This window comes from Haliotis rufescens, unplaced genomic scaffold, assembly GCF_023055435.1.
Source record: "Haliotis rufescens isolate VD_foot unplaced genomic scaffold, xgHalRufe1.0.p SCAF_138, whole genome shotgun sequence".
Lineage (NCBI taxonomy): Eukaryota > Metazoa > Mollusca > Gastropoda > Lepetellida > Haliotidae > Haliotis > Haliotis rufescens.
In genome coordinates this window covers 114939-131466 of record NW_025963822.1, presented here as the reverse complement: position 1 = coordinate 131466, position 16528 = coordinate 114939, and the positions used below count along the sequence as shown (strand labels likewise).

The 16528-nt window shown below is 41.1% G+C and overlaps 1 protein-coding gene across 3 annotated transcripts in view; it reads right to left on the bottom strand.

Annotated features, from left to right (window-relative positions):
* Positions 1-16528, bottom strand: part of LOC124137851 (phosphatidylinositol 4-kinase alpha-like) — an 82635-nt gene that overhangs the window by 34669 nt on the left and 31438 nt on the right. For all 3 annotated transcript variants that reach the window (XM_046504326.2, XM_046504327.2, XM_046504328.2), the window contains 15 exons: positions 16172-16254; positions 15140-15210; positions 14083-14207; positions 12939-13020; positions 12292-12375; positions 11267-11476; positions 10547-10639; positions 10104-10197; positions 9671-9727; positions 8183-8310; positions 6943-7101; positions 5478-5629; positions 4529-4636; positions 3761-3888; positions 2502-2630 (listed from right to left, as the gene is read on the bottom strand). In XM_046504326.2, coding sequence (XP_046360282.2) covers positions 2502-2630; positions 3761-3888; positions 4529-4636; positions 5478-5629; positions 6943-7101; positions 8183-8310; positions 9671-9727; positions 10104-10197; positions 10547-10639; positions 11267-11476; positions 12292-12375; positions 12939-13020; positions 14083-14207; positions 15140-15210; positions 16172-16254 — 1703 coding nt within the window. The remainder of the gene's footprint in view (positions 1-2501; positions 2631-3760; positions 3889-4528; positions 4637-5477; positions 5630-6942; positions 7102-8182; positions 8311-9670; positions 9728-10103; positions 10198-10546; positions 10640-11266; positions 11477-12291; positions 12376-12938; positions 13021-14082; positions 14208-15139; positions 15211-16171; positions 16255-16528) is intronic.

Sequence of the window (16528 nt, the reverse complement as noted above, 5' to 3'; positions counted from 1 at the left end):
TCTTCTCATCATTTTAATTGAGATCAGTTGTACATTTACCTGTCTCTTCTGAAAACTGGCAGCCAAACTGTGTGACATTTTGCTGATGTCTTTTCAAACATATTATTTGCATTATTTATTACAGACTCGTTCAGTTGTGAGAAAAAATCGAACATTTGAGAGTTTGAAATGTTTACAGGTGAAGTTTGGATCTAGTAGCAAAATTTGCATAAGATGCATAAAAGTAGGAATTTTCACTGGATGATGTAGACTTTGACTATTCTTGTTTTAAAGTGTGTGTGTATGAGGGGGGGGGGGGGAGACTTCTCCAGTTACACACACTGCTACTGCTATTTATTACAAAATATGCATTGTAGTATTGCAAATATAAAAATTATGAAAATCTTTTGATCACTTCCTGCCTTTTCGTAATTTGATATTCCATTTCATGGTGACAATAGGTTCGTACTGTCAGATGAATTGTAAGTTGGAAATGTTTTCGGCGAAGATATAAGTCCATCTTTCATGTCTAAAAACTTCTCCAGTAAAATGAATGTTGAACAAGACAATATTCCTGCAATCAATTCCTAAAATGCATATATAGGACATTACACATTTCATACAAAAATAACACAAGATTATCTTGACCTGCAGCAAGAATTATTTTGCTCCAAGAAATTGGCAAGTTTAGGCAAAGCGGCCAATAACATGTCATATCACAGTGTTCCTGTTTACCGGTAATTACCAGTTTTTTACCGGTACAATTAGGCTTGGACTGGTAATTCAAGTGACCATCAGTCCCTGTGGACCGGCAAATAAAGCACCTTATAAATCTTTGTTCTTGAACAAAACATCAGCGAAATCAGTAAAGTAGTCTCGAACCAAAGTGAAATATTCCGGGGAAAAAGAGAAAATTGTGACTGAACTTTGAGTGAATGACGTGTAAATCTCACAAAGTTACTTCAGAGATGACATTATGAATTTGTCAGCCATGAACGTACACGGCATTGTTGATGTCGTCGAAAGAATCAAGACAATGTAAAAGTTGGAACTGACAAAAATTAGGGAGGACTGGTAATTTTTACAGTTGCCAGTCCACCGGGACTGGCAGTTTCAAAAGCTAGCGGGAACACTGTATCAATGTAATATCATTGATTGTTCAGGATTTCACAGACAGTTTCATGTCATTCCAACAATGGCAAGAAAGTGGGCATAATACACCAGAAGATAGGGCAGGCATACACATGGGGAGATAGGGTAGTCAGTGGTCTCTCATGGTTCTGTGAGCTGGACTCTGAGTTTTCCATGGCAAGCCAGGGCTCCAGATATTTTATTAAGCCATAAGTAAGTGAGTGAGTATGGTTTTATGCCACATTTAGCAATATTCCAGCAATATCACGGCGGGGGACACCAGAAATGGGCTATTAAGCCATAAAGTATTTACTCACACATCACATTGGGTATTGATAATTTTCAATATAGTTTTACTCCATTTCGTCCAGTCTATATGGTATTTTCACACTCCTTGAAATGCTTTTGTGTGACGCAAGTGTGTAACATGTCGTTTAAACTCACAAAAGCGATAAACATGTCTAATTACCAATCAGCGAAACATGGTGCTTTGTTTATGCATTATTCCGTTACTGCAGTAAAGTTTGTGAATATCTGCTGCCTTCATGTTTGGTTTGGTTTGGTTTGGTTTGTTTGTTGTTTAATGCCGCATTCAGCAATATTCCAGTACATTCAACCAGCCAATAAAGAACTGTAATGTACGCAAGCAACTCAAAATTAATTGAGCAATAGTGATATACTTTGCATATTTTACACAATTACGCAGTTCATCTGGAGCCCTGGGCATCTATGTATTATGACTAGTACACCCTGCCACATGTTTGTTTGTTGTTTAACTCCGCACTCAGCAATAGTCCATCTAAATGACGGCGGTCTGTAAATATTCGAGTCTGGATCAGGCAATCCAGTGATTGACATCATGAGCATCGATCCACGCAATTGGGTTACAATGACATGCATCAACCAAGTCAGCGAGCCTGACCACCCGATCCCATTAGTCGCCTCTTACGACAAGCATTGTCGTCTTTTACAGCAAGCATGGGTTGCAGAAGACCTATTCTACCCCAGATCTTCACGGGTCCTGCCACATCTAAAGGTATCGGGGGTTAAACAGATTGGGGATCTCACATGGCTGTTGGCAAAACACCGATAATTGTCAAACAATCTTAATAAAACCATAAAGACTATGCAACACAAATATCACCAGGCACCAGTCTATGAAAAAAGGGCTTCATTTCTATGTGTGGGACATCATAATACTCTCATGACCAGGAACGGGATACTCTTGTGAGCTTTGGATGAACACAGAGCACTGAGCACACTGCACATTAACATATGAGTATGGTGCATTTAGATTTTATACTGAACACATATTTTTTGCTGACATAATTGTTTTTTCTTATTCAGCTATTGCTGAGGTATCTCCATGGTGACAGTGTAATGCTACATACTTGCAGATCTCTTGGAGTAAGTGGACGACCCGCTCTTGATGGTGTTCATCCAGCTTCCGGTCTGGGATCTCATGTCGGTAGCCATGCCGCTGATTGTCAGAGTGTTGGCAGTGCTGGCAGACTCCTCGTCTGGTTAAAGAACACATATTCAATCATTAATGTCTTCTTGGATAATACTGTAGTAAGTTAGTTACCAGAAAAATCATTTATAAGATTTTGTAAATTTTAGATTTCATTACATAATTTTAATGTAAATATGTGCCATAAATCTAAAAATATTGATGCTGTTAATAGTGACAGAGGTGAAATTGAAGATGAATTCCACGTCTGATTAAGTGTAACAAGTATTCCTAGTTAAGATCTACATATCTTCCTTTCTTGAACAATGACAGTAAATCAGAAATGTTGATGATAATTGTTATCAACTCACAAAACAAACATGTTATTCTTTCAGTCGCTACTTAGGCTTAAAAAAATAATAGAATTGGCTCTCAGGCAGTGACTTTTGAAAACATCGGGTGGGTTGGTGGTGGCTTTTTTTTTGCTTGTTCAAACTAGTAGGTACCCAAATAAACAGTTGTGTACCATCAATCTGGGAAAGGGCCTCCCTACATAAACAAGCATACAAACTCCTATTGCCTCCATGACCATAACACGAGATGCACAGTAAACCAGTGAACATGTAAAGGGAAGTAACTGTGTGCTATACTGGATCGCATTGTTTTTAAGTATTAGAAGTTGTTTATTTTTTCTTTTAAATGGAAATAAAAACGAAACATGAGGCAGACTTTATGATGATGCAGGCGGTGCCTGAGAACCAAGACTATTTAATTTTTAGCCTTCATTAAAACATGTTTTAATATCAGATTCAAGAAGATGTAATTTCTGTATATTCAGGTGACAATATATTATGAGTTAGTATCAATTGTACTTTAGGCCATATGGCCACAATACTGTCTGGCAGAACCAAGGACACAGCTCTGAACAGCGTAAAGTGATGCCTTAGATGACTGGTCACCTGGGTGCTGTTGTACAAAACAACCATAGCTCCACTACTGTCGTAAGTCTATGTCAACGTATACATGTGAGTTACAATCACCTTAGCACTAAAGTAGCTTCGTACAACGGCACCCTGTGCCCTTAAAATAATCAAGAAGTTTACAATCCTGGAAAACACAAACCATTTTGCAATATAATATTTTATTCCTCTATGTTATGTCATTCTGTATGATAAATGAGTTTCACCAAGTTGAACTTACATCCAAAGGTCATGACATTGGAAGTGAGATACTTCTTGTCTGCATGAATCAGCTGGAAGAACTTGATGAGGGTGATGATGTCCTCCCGCAGGTCAGACCCCTTCTGTGACGGACAAATGATGGGGCCGCTGTCCAACACATGGACCATCAACATTAATAACTACACAATCTGCTGTATGTGTGTGTGTGTGTGTGTGTGGGGGGGGGGGGGGGGGGGGGGTGTTTAACTCCGCACTCAGCAATATTTTCAGCTATATGACAGTGGTCTGTAAATTATCGACCAGGACCAGACAATCCAGTGATGGATATCATGAGCATCGATTTACGCAATTGGGTTTACGATGACATGCATCAACCAAGTCAGCCAGTATATGTACATTGCACGTAATATTTTGTATTCAAACTCAACTTGCTATGCTTAATTAGCACATACAACGGTTTTATTTCATATTTATTTTCAAAAGACAATATGCTAAACCTGTTTAAGGTTTGTCATAAATAATGAACATGCACTCACGCACAAGCATATAAAAAAAGAATGGATTGTGTTTTTTCAAATGTCTGCAATGATATTTCTTCCAATTTAAGTATAAACCTTGTACATACAAGCAACAACTGTTAAAATACTCAGTGACAGTTTTGGGTATTGATCTTTTCATTTGGATTTTTGGTCTAAACAACTTGGCTTAAACCGATTAAAATATCGTATCAAATGAGCAAGTAATTGCTCTAACTCTAAGACACCAGTATTTGGAAGATATGACTCACCAAAAGAAGTCAAGAGTGGAGGCGTAGATGCGTTCTCTGAGAACACTCTTGGCGGACGTGTTCGGAAGCAGATCACCCTGGAGGAGGGACAGACCCATTGACAGAAGTCTGAAGGGCAAAGTGATAATTGTCATTTATCATATCAGACACCCAATACATCATACATGCTGTGTCAGATGCAGTCTTACATAGTATTCTAACTCTGATGTCCAGTACATCCAGGTATGCATCCAGGCATAGACTCAACTAACTGTAAAGTGTCTCACCTAACTGTAAAGTGTCTCATCTAACTGAAAAGTGACTTACCTAACTGTAAAGTGACTCACCTAACTGTAAAGTGACTCATCTAACCGTAAAGTGACACACGTAACTTCAAAGTGACTCACCTTACCGTGAAATGGCTCACCTAACTGTGTGACTCACCTAATTGAAGAGACTGACCTAACTGTAAACTGACTCACCTCACTGTACAGTCTACAGTGACAAACCTGACTGTAAAGTGACTCACCTGACTGTAAAGTTATTCACTTAACTGTAAAGTGACTCACCTAACTGTAATGTGACTCACCAAATGGAAGTGACTCACCTGACTAAAGTGATTAAAATAACTGAAAAGTGACTCACCTAACTGTAAAGTGACTCACCACACTGTACAGTGACTCACCCAACTGTAAAGTGTCCAACCTGACATGACTGAAAAGTGACTCACCTAACCGTAAAGTGACCAACCTGATTGAAAAGTGACCAACCTGACTGAAAAGTGACTCACCTGACTAAAAAATGACTCACCTGACAATGAAGAGACTCACCTAACTATGAAGTGACTCACCAAACTGAAAAGTGACTAACCTGACTGTAAAGTGACTCACCTGACAATGAAGAGACTCACCTAACTATGAAGTGACTCACCGAACTGAAAAGTGACTCACCTAACTGTAAAGTAACTCACCTAACTCTGGGTCCGATGGCAGCGGTGTGTCTGGAGATGATGCCGGACTTCTTGCCCACACTGACCGGGAGAGACTTGTTCAGCAGAGTCAGGAAGATGTCCACTTGGGAGGCATTGCTGTACTTGGCGATCTCAAGTCTCTCCGCTAGAAACTGACAACCAGAGAGTCAATCAGTTGGCAATAATAACCGATTTGAGCAGTACTTCTGTCATGTCAGGCCAGTGTACATGGGATGCAAGCCCTTAGTGTTTGTTTGTTGTTTAATGCCACACTCAGTAATATGCCAGCTATATGACAGCGGTCTGTAAATAATCGAGTCTGGACCAGACAATACAGTAATTGACATCATGAGCATCGATCCAAGCAATTGGGATCGGTGATATGCATCAACCAAGTCAGCGAGCCTGACCACCTGATCCCGTTAGCATAGACGCCTTTTACGGCAAGCATGGGCTAGTGAAGACCTATTCTACCCCCAAGACCTTAGTGACACAGGGTATATATATATGATGACAAACTGTGATAGACAAAAAAACGTTACTGTTTATATGCCGTAAATCTGGAAGGTTTTGGGAGCAGGAAAGTACTGCAAAAACCTGCAAGTGGCATACTTCTTTTAGTCACTTCCACAATACATAATCCCTCGCAACCTGTTACCTAAACTCAGTGTCAATAGTCTAATCAGGAAGGTTCACTAACCTGCCACATCTGATCAAGTTGCTCCACATAACACTGAGTACTCCAGACATATGCCAGCCTTATTATACTACTGTTAGATAAACACACTTCTTCAACCTACCTTGCCAACAACAACAGCAGATGCATCTATAGTTAAAAAACACTGACTGACGCTTATAGAGAATCTCATCCAAGTGTCTTTTGATGTCAAATATATCAACGAGTGTTGATATATTTGATATCAAAAAGACAAGAGGGTGAGATTTTATTTATCATCCAACATCATTCTTCCAACTTTTTCAGTTTGTAGACAGTAATAAGCAGTGTCTTGAGTGTAAAAAGTACTGCTAACAGCTTGAGTAGAAGAGCCATTAGTGATGTCATTTGATTGTGACGTCATGGTAACCAGTGATGTCACAATGGTCTGCAAAGCATTGTGATGCAATTTCATTGCAGCAATATCTACAATGTAGATATCGCTTGATCTCACCCAAGTGATATCTCCTGTGGGAGCCAGTTTTGGATGATAAAACATTTTATCACACCGCTTCCTAGTCATAAAAAATAACATGTGCAAAAGTACCATTCATCTTTGGTAATCACATAAACTGGTTGTCGCAAAGTTTCCAGATGCAGTTAACGCTATTTTTAGCCACTCGCACTTATGACATGGTGCAAAATGTTCCAGATTTCCAGATGTGTTGGGTTCCAAATTCAATTTATCGCAGCTAAATCTACCGGTAACTACATTTCAATTTCTACAGGTAAATGACGACAGTGACACACCTTCGTCCAGATCTGGTGCGGCATGACATAGGGCGGGTTGGGCGACAGGATCTCGTCTTCCCGACGCGCCAGGGGGTCGGGAATGGGCGTGTCCTCCTCAAATATCCCCAGTTTCAGGTCAATACTCATCTGCCAAGCAGCGGCCATCTCACACAACAACTGAAACATACATCCACATACCGGTATTGCTGTGGAGTACAAGTGATTGATGTAGCCATATACATTCCCATCAACCAATACAGTTTTTGATACAATAATGCAACTTCGTCATCAGCGTAAGATAATTAATTCTGCTTTGCTCTGCAGACTTCCCTACAGCAGCTATGTATCTGCATAATCAACCTAAACATATATGTGATACAATGACACAAGAATACATTATGTGATCAAGATTTTCATCGTCGCTTTGTGCCAGTTAGCATTATTCCATCTAAATTACATCAGCCGGTAAATAATCAAGTCTAAGAACAGACAAACATGTGATTAAAGGCATGAGCATGGATGAACGTCATCAGTGCATGATGACATGCGATCACAGAGCCTGCGAACAGAGACCTTCACACACTGGGATCCTACACTTGTGGACCTATCCCAATTGAACGTGTTCTGTGTTCAAGCTAAAAACTCTTCTCCTTCACAAATACTACTCTTGATTTTATCACATTCATCATGTGTGCTTTGAGAAACAACATAGTTGATGGAAGATAGTGCCTAACAAATGCACATACCGTATTTGACGTAATAAGCGCTCTCAAAACTTGAAATAGAGGGCTCTTATTAGAATAAAATTTTGGTGAAAAAAAAACCAGAGTTGAAAGATTGTAAATTTCGTGGTTTATGCTGACAGCCTGAAATGATACAAAAGAAAGGACTGTGCGTATTATAACGACAGATATATTTTTCCAAAATTTAATTGCCCCTAATTAAGGAAGCATATAACACATGAGTGCGTATTATACACAAATAAATAAATCTTGTGTACATTGATCAATTGGAAGGGGTGCTAATTGGGATTGTTCACTAGCCAACATATATCAGCAAATATCGCGTGGGCGCTTATTTGAGCGGGGCGCTTATTACGTCGAATACGGTATTATTATTATTAGTAGTAGTAGTATTATTATAAAATCAGGAGTAGTATCTGTGAAGATGAGTTTTTAGCTTGAACACAGAAAGAGAAGAGTTCTTGAGTTCAATGTATTATTATTATTACTATTATTTCTACTACTACTATTATTACCTCTATGGCAAGGTTTGATCTGGCAGCCAACAACCACTCCCAGCATGCAACACTGATCTCCATTATCTTCTCCTTGAAGTGACGCACTGGTGTCCAGCACAGGGCATGGAGAAGATGTCGACTCAAGTCTAGAGGCAGAAACAAACATGAGGGTATCTACATATAGATAAGGATGACAGACTGATCCTGTTAGCTGTTAAACACTGCACTCAGCAATACTCCAGCAACACGATGACAGCCCGTGAATAACAGAGTCTGGACCAGACAATCCAGTGATTTATATTGTGAGAAACGATCCACCCCATCGAGGTACAGGTGAGGTGAGGTGGGGTGAAATGGGGTTTAACGTCGCATCCAAGATTATTGCACTTATATAGCGACGTCCATGCACGTGTGTGTGTGTGTGTGTGGCTGCTTGTACTAGTCCGGACTGATGCCGATTTCTAGTGCTAGCACACTGAGATACCATGCCGCAGTTTAACATGAATACCCAACTCAGACACAGTATACTGACTCCGAGCCGACCAGTCCTTGTTTTAGCCCCTTTATGCCGAGCGCCAGACAGGGTAACAACAAGTACCATCTTTTAACGTCTTTTGGTATGACGCGGCCGGGGATCGAACCCCGCTCTCCAGGCGGACGCTCTACCACTAGACCACGGAGGCGGTATCGAGGTACAGTGACAGGCATTAAGCCAAGTCACCAAGCCTGATTGTCTGAGCCATTCGGGGCCTCTGACAACTAGAATCGGTGGCTTGGGACTACTTCAATCTCATTAAAATCAGACCTTAGTTCTCGCTACCGCTAAACAAAGATCTGAGGACATCCCATTACGGGTCACATCAGACCGACCTTGTGCGAACTTTGACAGACCAATAGAATGACCAATCAGAAGGCAGCTTTCTCGTGCTTTACGGCACTAATTTCAAATTGGCGACTACGCTTCGAAACATATTTTGACAAATTCTCGATTACAAATTTGAAACCTAAACAAAAGAACATTCTGGAATGGCTAATAGATGGTCTAGATTATATGGATTCAGTTGTTAAACCTGTAACTATCGTTCGGAATACCCTGTGTTAAAGTTTTCGAGGTTGTATGATTAGAAATCACATTCCGACTGTCACTTTCATGATCTGGTAAGCGACGCTCTCATTGGTCGGATGAAAGGTCGTTCTGACGTGACCCCTAATGGGATGTCTTCAGATCTTTGTTTAGTGGTAGCGAGAACTCAGGTCTGATTTTAATGAGATTGGGGACTGCTTTTACCCTGGAATCCCCATGGGTGTGAAGCTTGGAGACACTTTACAGATACAGATGTTACAGACAGAGACCTGCTCAATGATGCTGGAATCAACATCGTTACTGCAATTATTCTTGGTATCTAACAATGCTTCTGAGTGTCTTATGATGTCCACTGGTGATTCAATTCCTAGAATACTTCCTTATCTCTGTCAGTGTCTCTTATCTCCCTACCAGTAACTCACTTTTTGTAGTAATCTGCAGTGAACAGATTCGGAGCATTGCCTGCTTGCAAGCCTCATCTGGAACACAAGAAATAGCCAAAATCACCATCAGGCAAAATCTCTTCAGAAACACAATGCACTGTTACGATATGCCCTGCTGATATATGTCACACCTGTAAGATCCATCAATTTAGCAGTGCTGCCTGTAGTTTCTTGCACAGCACTTGCATCTGTGAACTCATCTGACTTAGAATCCAGCAGTTTATTGCACAGTGTCTTGCATCTGTCAACTCACCTGATTTAGAATCCAGCAGTTTATTGCACAGCGTCTTGCATCTGTCAACTCACCTGACTTAGAATCCAGCAGTTTATTGCACAGCGTCTTGCATCTGTCAACTCACCTGATTTAGAATCCAGCAGTTTATTGCACAGCGTCTTGCATCTGCCAACTCACCTGACTTAGAGTCCAGCAGTGCCGCCTCCAGTTTCTTGCACAGTGTCTTGGCCAGTTCCTCCTCACTCTCACTGATGCTCAACATCCCCGACACCTGTCACAGACAGACTGGCAGTGAACACATATACTGACACAGACAGACTGGCAGTGAACACACCAACACAGACACAACAGTATTCTATATCAGATCACTAAAGAAACACACTCAGCAATCTTCCAGATCGACCAGAAACCCAGTGACTAATATCTGATTGGATATCACGTTCTATTACAAGGGGTCTCGTGACCTCGAGGTGGCACCACGGTAGAACCAAGAAAAGTTGGCTTGATATGAAGGGTAGAAACTAGGCTTTGGTATTAGCTAGTGGACATGCTTGCCTCGGACTGAGAGATGTTTAACAACAGTTCATGATGATTATATCTAACAAAGGGAGGTAACTCACCTCTCCAAGGTATCTGCTTCGGAGACTGAGGTTTGCCATGAAGTTAGAGCTGTCCGTGTTGACGCAGGTGGGCCGCCGGTCCAGTGTGGCTGTCTGTAGAAAGTGAGGTTAAATGGGGTTTAACATTGCTTTGGGTTCAAGATTATTACACTTATATAGCTACATGCATGCAAAGGTCTTTTTGGCAGATAGAACTGGTCCGGATTAATGCCGGTTTTATAGTCCTAGCCGACTGAGATACCATGCCACAGTTTAACATGGATACCCCACTCATACACAGCATACTGACTCCAAGACGACCTGTCCTTGCTTTATTCCCTTAAAGCCAAGTGCCAGGCAGGGAAAACAACAAGTACCATCTTTTGGTATGACACAAAAAGGGATTGAACCACCGACCTTCTGCTCTCCGGGCAGACATTCTATTTAGGTGGTCCTGTCCATGGGAACAAACAAGTCATCACTTACCATTGCAAAGTGATGGAAGTCAGTCAGTGATATAGCTCCTCCTCCATAACTTCTTTAAGACACTGACAAATGAGTATTGTTTTACGCTGCTTTTAGCAATATTCCAGCAATGTCACGGCAGGGGACACAAGAAATGGGTTTCACACATTGTACCCATGTCAGGAATCGAACCCGGGTGACAAGCGAACACTTAACCCACTAGGCTACCCCATCGGCCCAGCACCACTGTGACAATGTCACACCTCCACCACCTACCCCCAGTGGAGCAGCATTCTGGTTGTAGCCGGCGTAGTTGAGGACGCTCTCCGTGGCGAGGGCGAGCCCGCTGTGCTGGAACAGCCCCTCCGAGGAGTTGTCCTGCTGCAGGAGGTACTCGATCAGGTGGGACCGCGTTGCGTTGGGCGCCCACTTCATCGACTCCTGCAGGATGCCGGCACTGCGAGCTGCGAAATCCTTCACCGTCGTCTGAAATATTAAACCAAACATAAGATGGGCATGATTCTGGAAAATGTCAACATGTGACCTCTGATTCATTAGGATTGAAATATGTTGGTAGATGTCTACAACATTTGTCATTTAGAGCCACATACCAGGCAAGTTGGTAGTCTTGGCCATGTGAGTGAGTTTGCTTTAATGTCCCTTGTTTGTTTGTATGTTTGTTGTTTAACGCTGTACTCAGCAATATTCCAGCTACCTATATGATGGCAGTCCGTAAATAATCGAGGCTGGACCAGACAATCCAGTGATTGACATCATGAGCATCGAACCACGCAGTTGGGTTATGATGACATGCGAGCCTGTCCACTCGATCCTGTTAGTCACTTTACGACAAGCTAGTCGTTTTTTACTGCAAGCATGGGTTGCTGAAGACCTTTTCTACACCAGATCTTCACAGGTATAACGTCCCTTTGACAGTATTTTAGTTACATGACAGCATATCAGCTCAATTTGGGAACAAAGTCTGTAGTGATACAGGTATTGGAGATTACCCAAAAGTTGGGTATATATGGTGCTGACAAACCAAGAAACAAATCAGAGAATCTGGAATTCAAGATCATGATCAGAGGTTTCTGGCACAAGGAAGGGACACAACTCTTCAGAGCAAACTGTGGCACCTAAGACAGCTCGGCAGCCTGTGCCCACTTGGTCATGGGACTTTTGACCGATTTGAGTGCTGTAATCAATCCAGAAAAGTATTCCTTGTACAAAATCTGTTAAAACACACAAATATGTTTAAACAACCAGATTTGCCCATCTCCTCCGTCCCATGACGTACATACCTCTCTGTCAACCATGGTGTCCATCACTCTCAGCTTGTACCTGGTGTTTGGGATGGGCATTTCGGGAGCATCTTGGTGGGGGTCCTGAATCAGAGGCAAGAAGACTATCAGTGTACAACACAGCCCTCAAAACAGTGTAACTGAAGTAAGGTGATTACCACAATTTGTTTGTTGCCCAGTGACTGATATTATGAGCAATGATTAACTCTGTTGAGGTATGAGTGAGTGAGTGAGTGAGTGAGTGAGTGAGTGAGTGAGTGAGTGAGTGAGTGAGTGACATGCCTTCCTTCAGAAGTGAGTGAGTGAGTGAGTTGGGTTAAATGCCGCTTTTAACAGTATTCCAGTTATATCACGGCGTGTCAGCTTAATGTGGGAGGAAAGCCTGAAATGAAGCAGGTCTCAGATGTTTACCACTTCGGTGAAACCCACGAGCACAGGCATGGTGTTGACAAACCTAGAAACATAATCGGGGTGAACCCACAATCATAGGTTCCTGGCGTGCCCGAGGGACGCAACTCTGCACAGCAAATCCAGCGCCTTAGACGACTAGGTCACCCATGCCCCCTTGAGGTACGATGACACGCACTCAACAAATCCACTGAGGCAGATGGCCGGATCCATTACCCATATTTGATATACATACTTACCATCTCGAGAGACTTGGACAGCACCTGAAGGATGTCAAGCATCGTCCTCAACACCGTCCCGCTCCACAGTAAATGTGGAAACCTGCAACAAACTTCACACTGTACCTCCTCCAGAAGGCTTTTTTGCCCCACATCATACAGTACTTACACCATAAACACAAAAATATTTTCATGCAAAATACTTTTTAATTTACCCAGAGGTCAGAACAGTGGTAGAAACTAACATTTTTAGTCCACTAGCTCTTATAATGATAACATATAGCAAAACCCTTAAAAATGGCACATGTCTACTAGTCCTTATGATACCTTAACTATTGGGCAGTTTGGCCAGGACTATAGGACTAGTGCCAATTTCTAACGCTGCAGAATTTATTTATTTTTCTAAAAGCTGAACTAAATTACATCTATGCTGGTGCATATTTTTTCAATCTACTCCACACTGACAGAAGTCCAGGATGATTCACCTTGAAAAAAATAGAACCATAATATTCTGTTGGAGAGCAATGAAGGCCCCGTTCCACAAAGCGATCTAGCTCCATGACTGCTGAAAGTCTACAGAGCTACAGATAAGCAGCATATTTGCGTTATTCAAAACCCAATTACTTTTAATTAGCTGGCGTATAGAAACGCATGCATTAAATGAAAAACTTAAATTATAAAGACAGCACGCGTAAAAACCCAATGAAGCTTTTTCAGCTTGCGTACAAATGAGCTAATTTCCGAAACACAGTTAAGAGCTAAGTTACTTCTCGAGTCAAGCCTATATATTTAGAACAGTTACATACATCAAAAACATTATTTCACTTTTGTTGAAATCTTAAGATGTCCACTAATTTTGGGAAAACCCCAATATAGATGAGCGAAAAAATATTGGTTACCCAATGAAAAATGTAATAACCCAATTAAACAACAAACCCTAGAGTAAAAACTCAATTGCTCAAAAGGTTATCTGGACCTCTGGTCTATGTTAAAGTATGGTGAGTTACGATCACCTTAGCATTACGATTGCTTTGTGGAATATGGGTCCTTGTCCTTTGAATATCATTCTTTCCACAGGTCACTTCCATCAAGCCCTGGTGAGATATGAGGACTCTATTTTGTTTAATTGTGTCGATTTTGTCAGCACACAGAGAGCTTCACCCACCTGTCCACAAGGTAGGAGAGGAACTTGTCTGCTACTCGTCGGATGGCCTTCTGTATGTGGTTGAACTTGACCAGCAAGAACTGGGCATGGATGTCCAACTCTCTTTCACGTTCCTCTGTCCGAGGCTGCAGGACAGTGTTAGTTTGGGTGAAAACATATCACTGAATGACTTCGTAACATAGTGTTGTAATATGTTCGTACGTTATGTTTTTTGGGGATGCTTAAGAAACATTCGTAGTTTTCTAGTAATCACATGAACAACTGTAGAACATCTCACTCATTTATCTTAAATACAAGCCATCATCTGACTGTTGACGATGTCTGTGTGACACCACACCCCTCATTATAGTGAGAATGAACATGTTGTAAAAATAGTATGATTTCCAAAAACATATAATCCGACGACATAAAAGAAGTCTATAAAACGTCCGAGTACAGCGCAAAAAACTGAAGGTGCACACACTTGCATCCCTATCTCAATTTGCATATGCAGGTATGCATTTCTTGCAAAAACTGGATTTATGTGATTCAGTGTTTGCTGTACAAAAAGTGAAAATTTTCAACAATGGAAATATACTGTGGGCACAGTTGGAACTTGATTCAAAAGGTTTTTTTGATGTTGAACATGTGTTTCTTTGCTGTATAATGCTGTGCTCAGTGATGTTCCAGCAATATGATGGCAGCCTGTAAATAATCGAGTGTGGACTCAACAATCCAGGGACTGACATTACAAGCAACGAATGAATGAATGAATGAGTATGGTTTTTACGCCGCTTTTAGCAATATTCCAGCAATATCACGGCGGGGGACACCAGAAATGGGCTTCACACATTGTACCCATGTCAGGAATCGAACCCAGGTCTTCGGCGGGTAAATACAAGCGAATACAAGCAACGAACCACGCTGTCGGGGTTTGTTGACCCGCCATCAACCAAGTCACCAAGTCTGACCACCCAATCCACGAAGTCCCCCTTACGACCAGCATAGGTTGCTGGGGATGTATTCTAAGTCAGAATCCCCACTGCTAAGTTGTGGATTCACTAAGTTTCGGTCTCACCCTGGCAGCAATGACATCCAGAAATCTCTCGAACACTTTCTCTGCTACTATCATGATACACTGCCACATGCCTGAAACAAGACGTTGGTAAACAGAGCACCGTCAAACACTATCTGTCGTAGTAGCAGGACGATACACCAGCAATTTTGAACTTCTTGATACAAGTATCGATCACAATCGCACACTAAGTTAAAAGTGTCGATTCTTACCTTAAATGAATTCTTTAATAAATGTTACACCAAGCACAAATCACGAGTAAAATGAGTAGTGAGTAGTGAAAATGTTAATATTTTCACCCATGTGCCATACTTGACACTGGCAACTGAAAATGGTCAGCATGCCAGGTATTTGGCTATCCTGTCTATGAAAAACATGGCTTACGCACCCAGAAAAGAGCACATGCAAGTATCGTATTGGATCGTGAGCAAGGTATCTTGATACGTATCGGATCGCACGGATCATTGTGCCCTGTAAATAACCAAGTCTGGATCTGGCAAACCAGTGCATGAAATCATGAACATCTATATCTCTATCTAAGGTAGGGCTGGCTAAAAAGATCGATAATCAGAATTATCGTCAATGGGAAGAAATATTAATGATTATCAATATAAAATTGTTCAATAAATCATCAATAATCATTCACATAAACTATTGTGCTGAAATAAAGCTTAAACTTGCCAAAACAGACTTGTTATTGTCAATAATGTCAGTTGTCGAAGACAGAAAGCAACCGTTTTTGTTTCATGTCAAATGTCCTCTAAGTAATCAATGCATAAATGTGTCACTGCTCACCAGTGGTGTGAAATGTTGATTTCTTTTCAGACCTTCTTGCTCATATGCTTAAAGTTACTTCTTTAATTCGATAACTTTGATAATTGATCGATATTAGTTGGCGATTATTGATCTCTATAACCTTTACGGATAGCAAGCCCTAACCTAAGGAGTATGGTATCACCCAATCAGCCTTAGTTGCACGGAACAGGCAGAAAACACATCACTTGTATATTTAATAATCTGGTAACAGAAACTTACTGTCTTTGTCTTTGAAGAGGGTCTTGTCCTGGAGGTACTCAAACAGACCGTGGAATGCATACAGGTCATTGGAATGCATAATTCTGGAAGAGAGAGGTAAAAAGGATGAAGGTGGTGATGATGGCCTTTGCAATTAAGGGTCTTAGGTCCCCTCTACCCCACGGACCTACATAGAAACAAACTGCCATTGTGCAGGCAAACTGGGAAAATAATTGTTATTTCATACAAATTTGAATTTTTAAATAGTATAGATAGTATAACATTGTATTTTAACATTCCATTCAATGCAATTATATTAAACTGAGCTTTAAAGCCGTTTCCTCTTTATTGGTGCTGTTATAAGTGAATAAATGATAA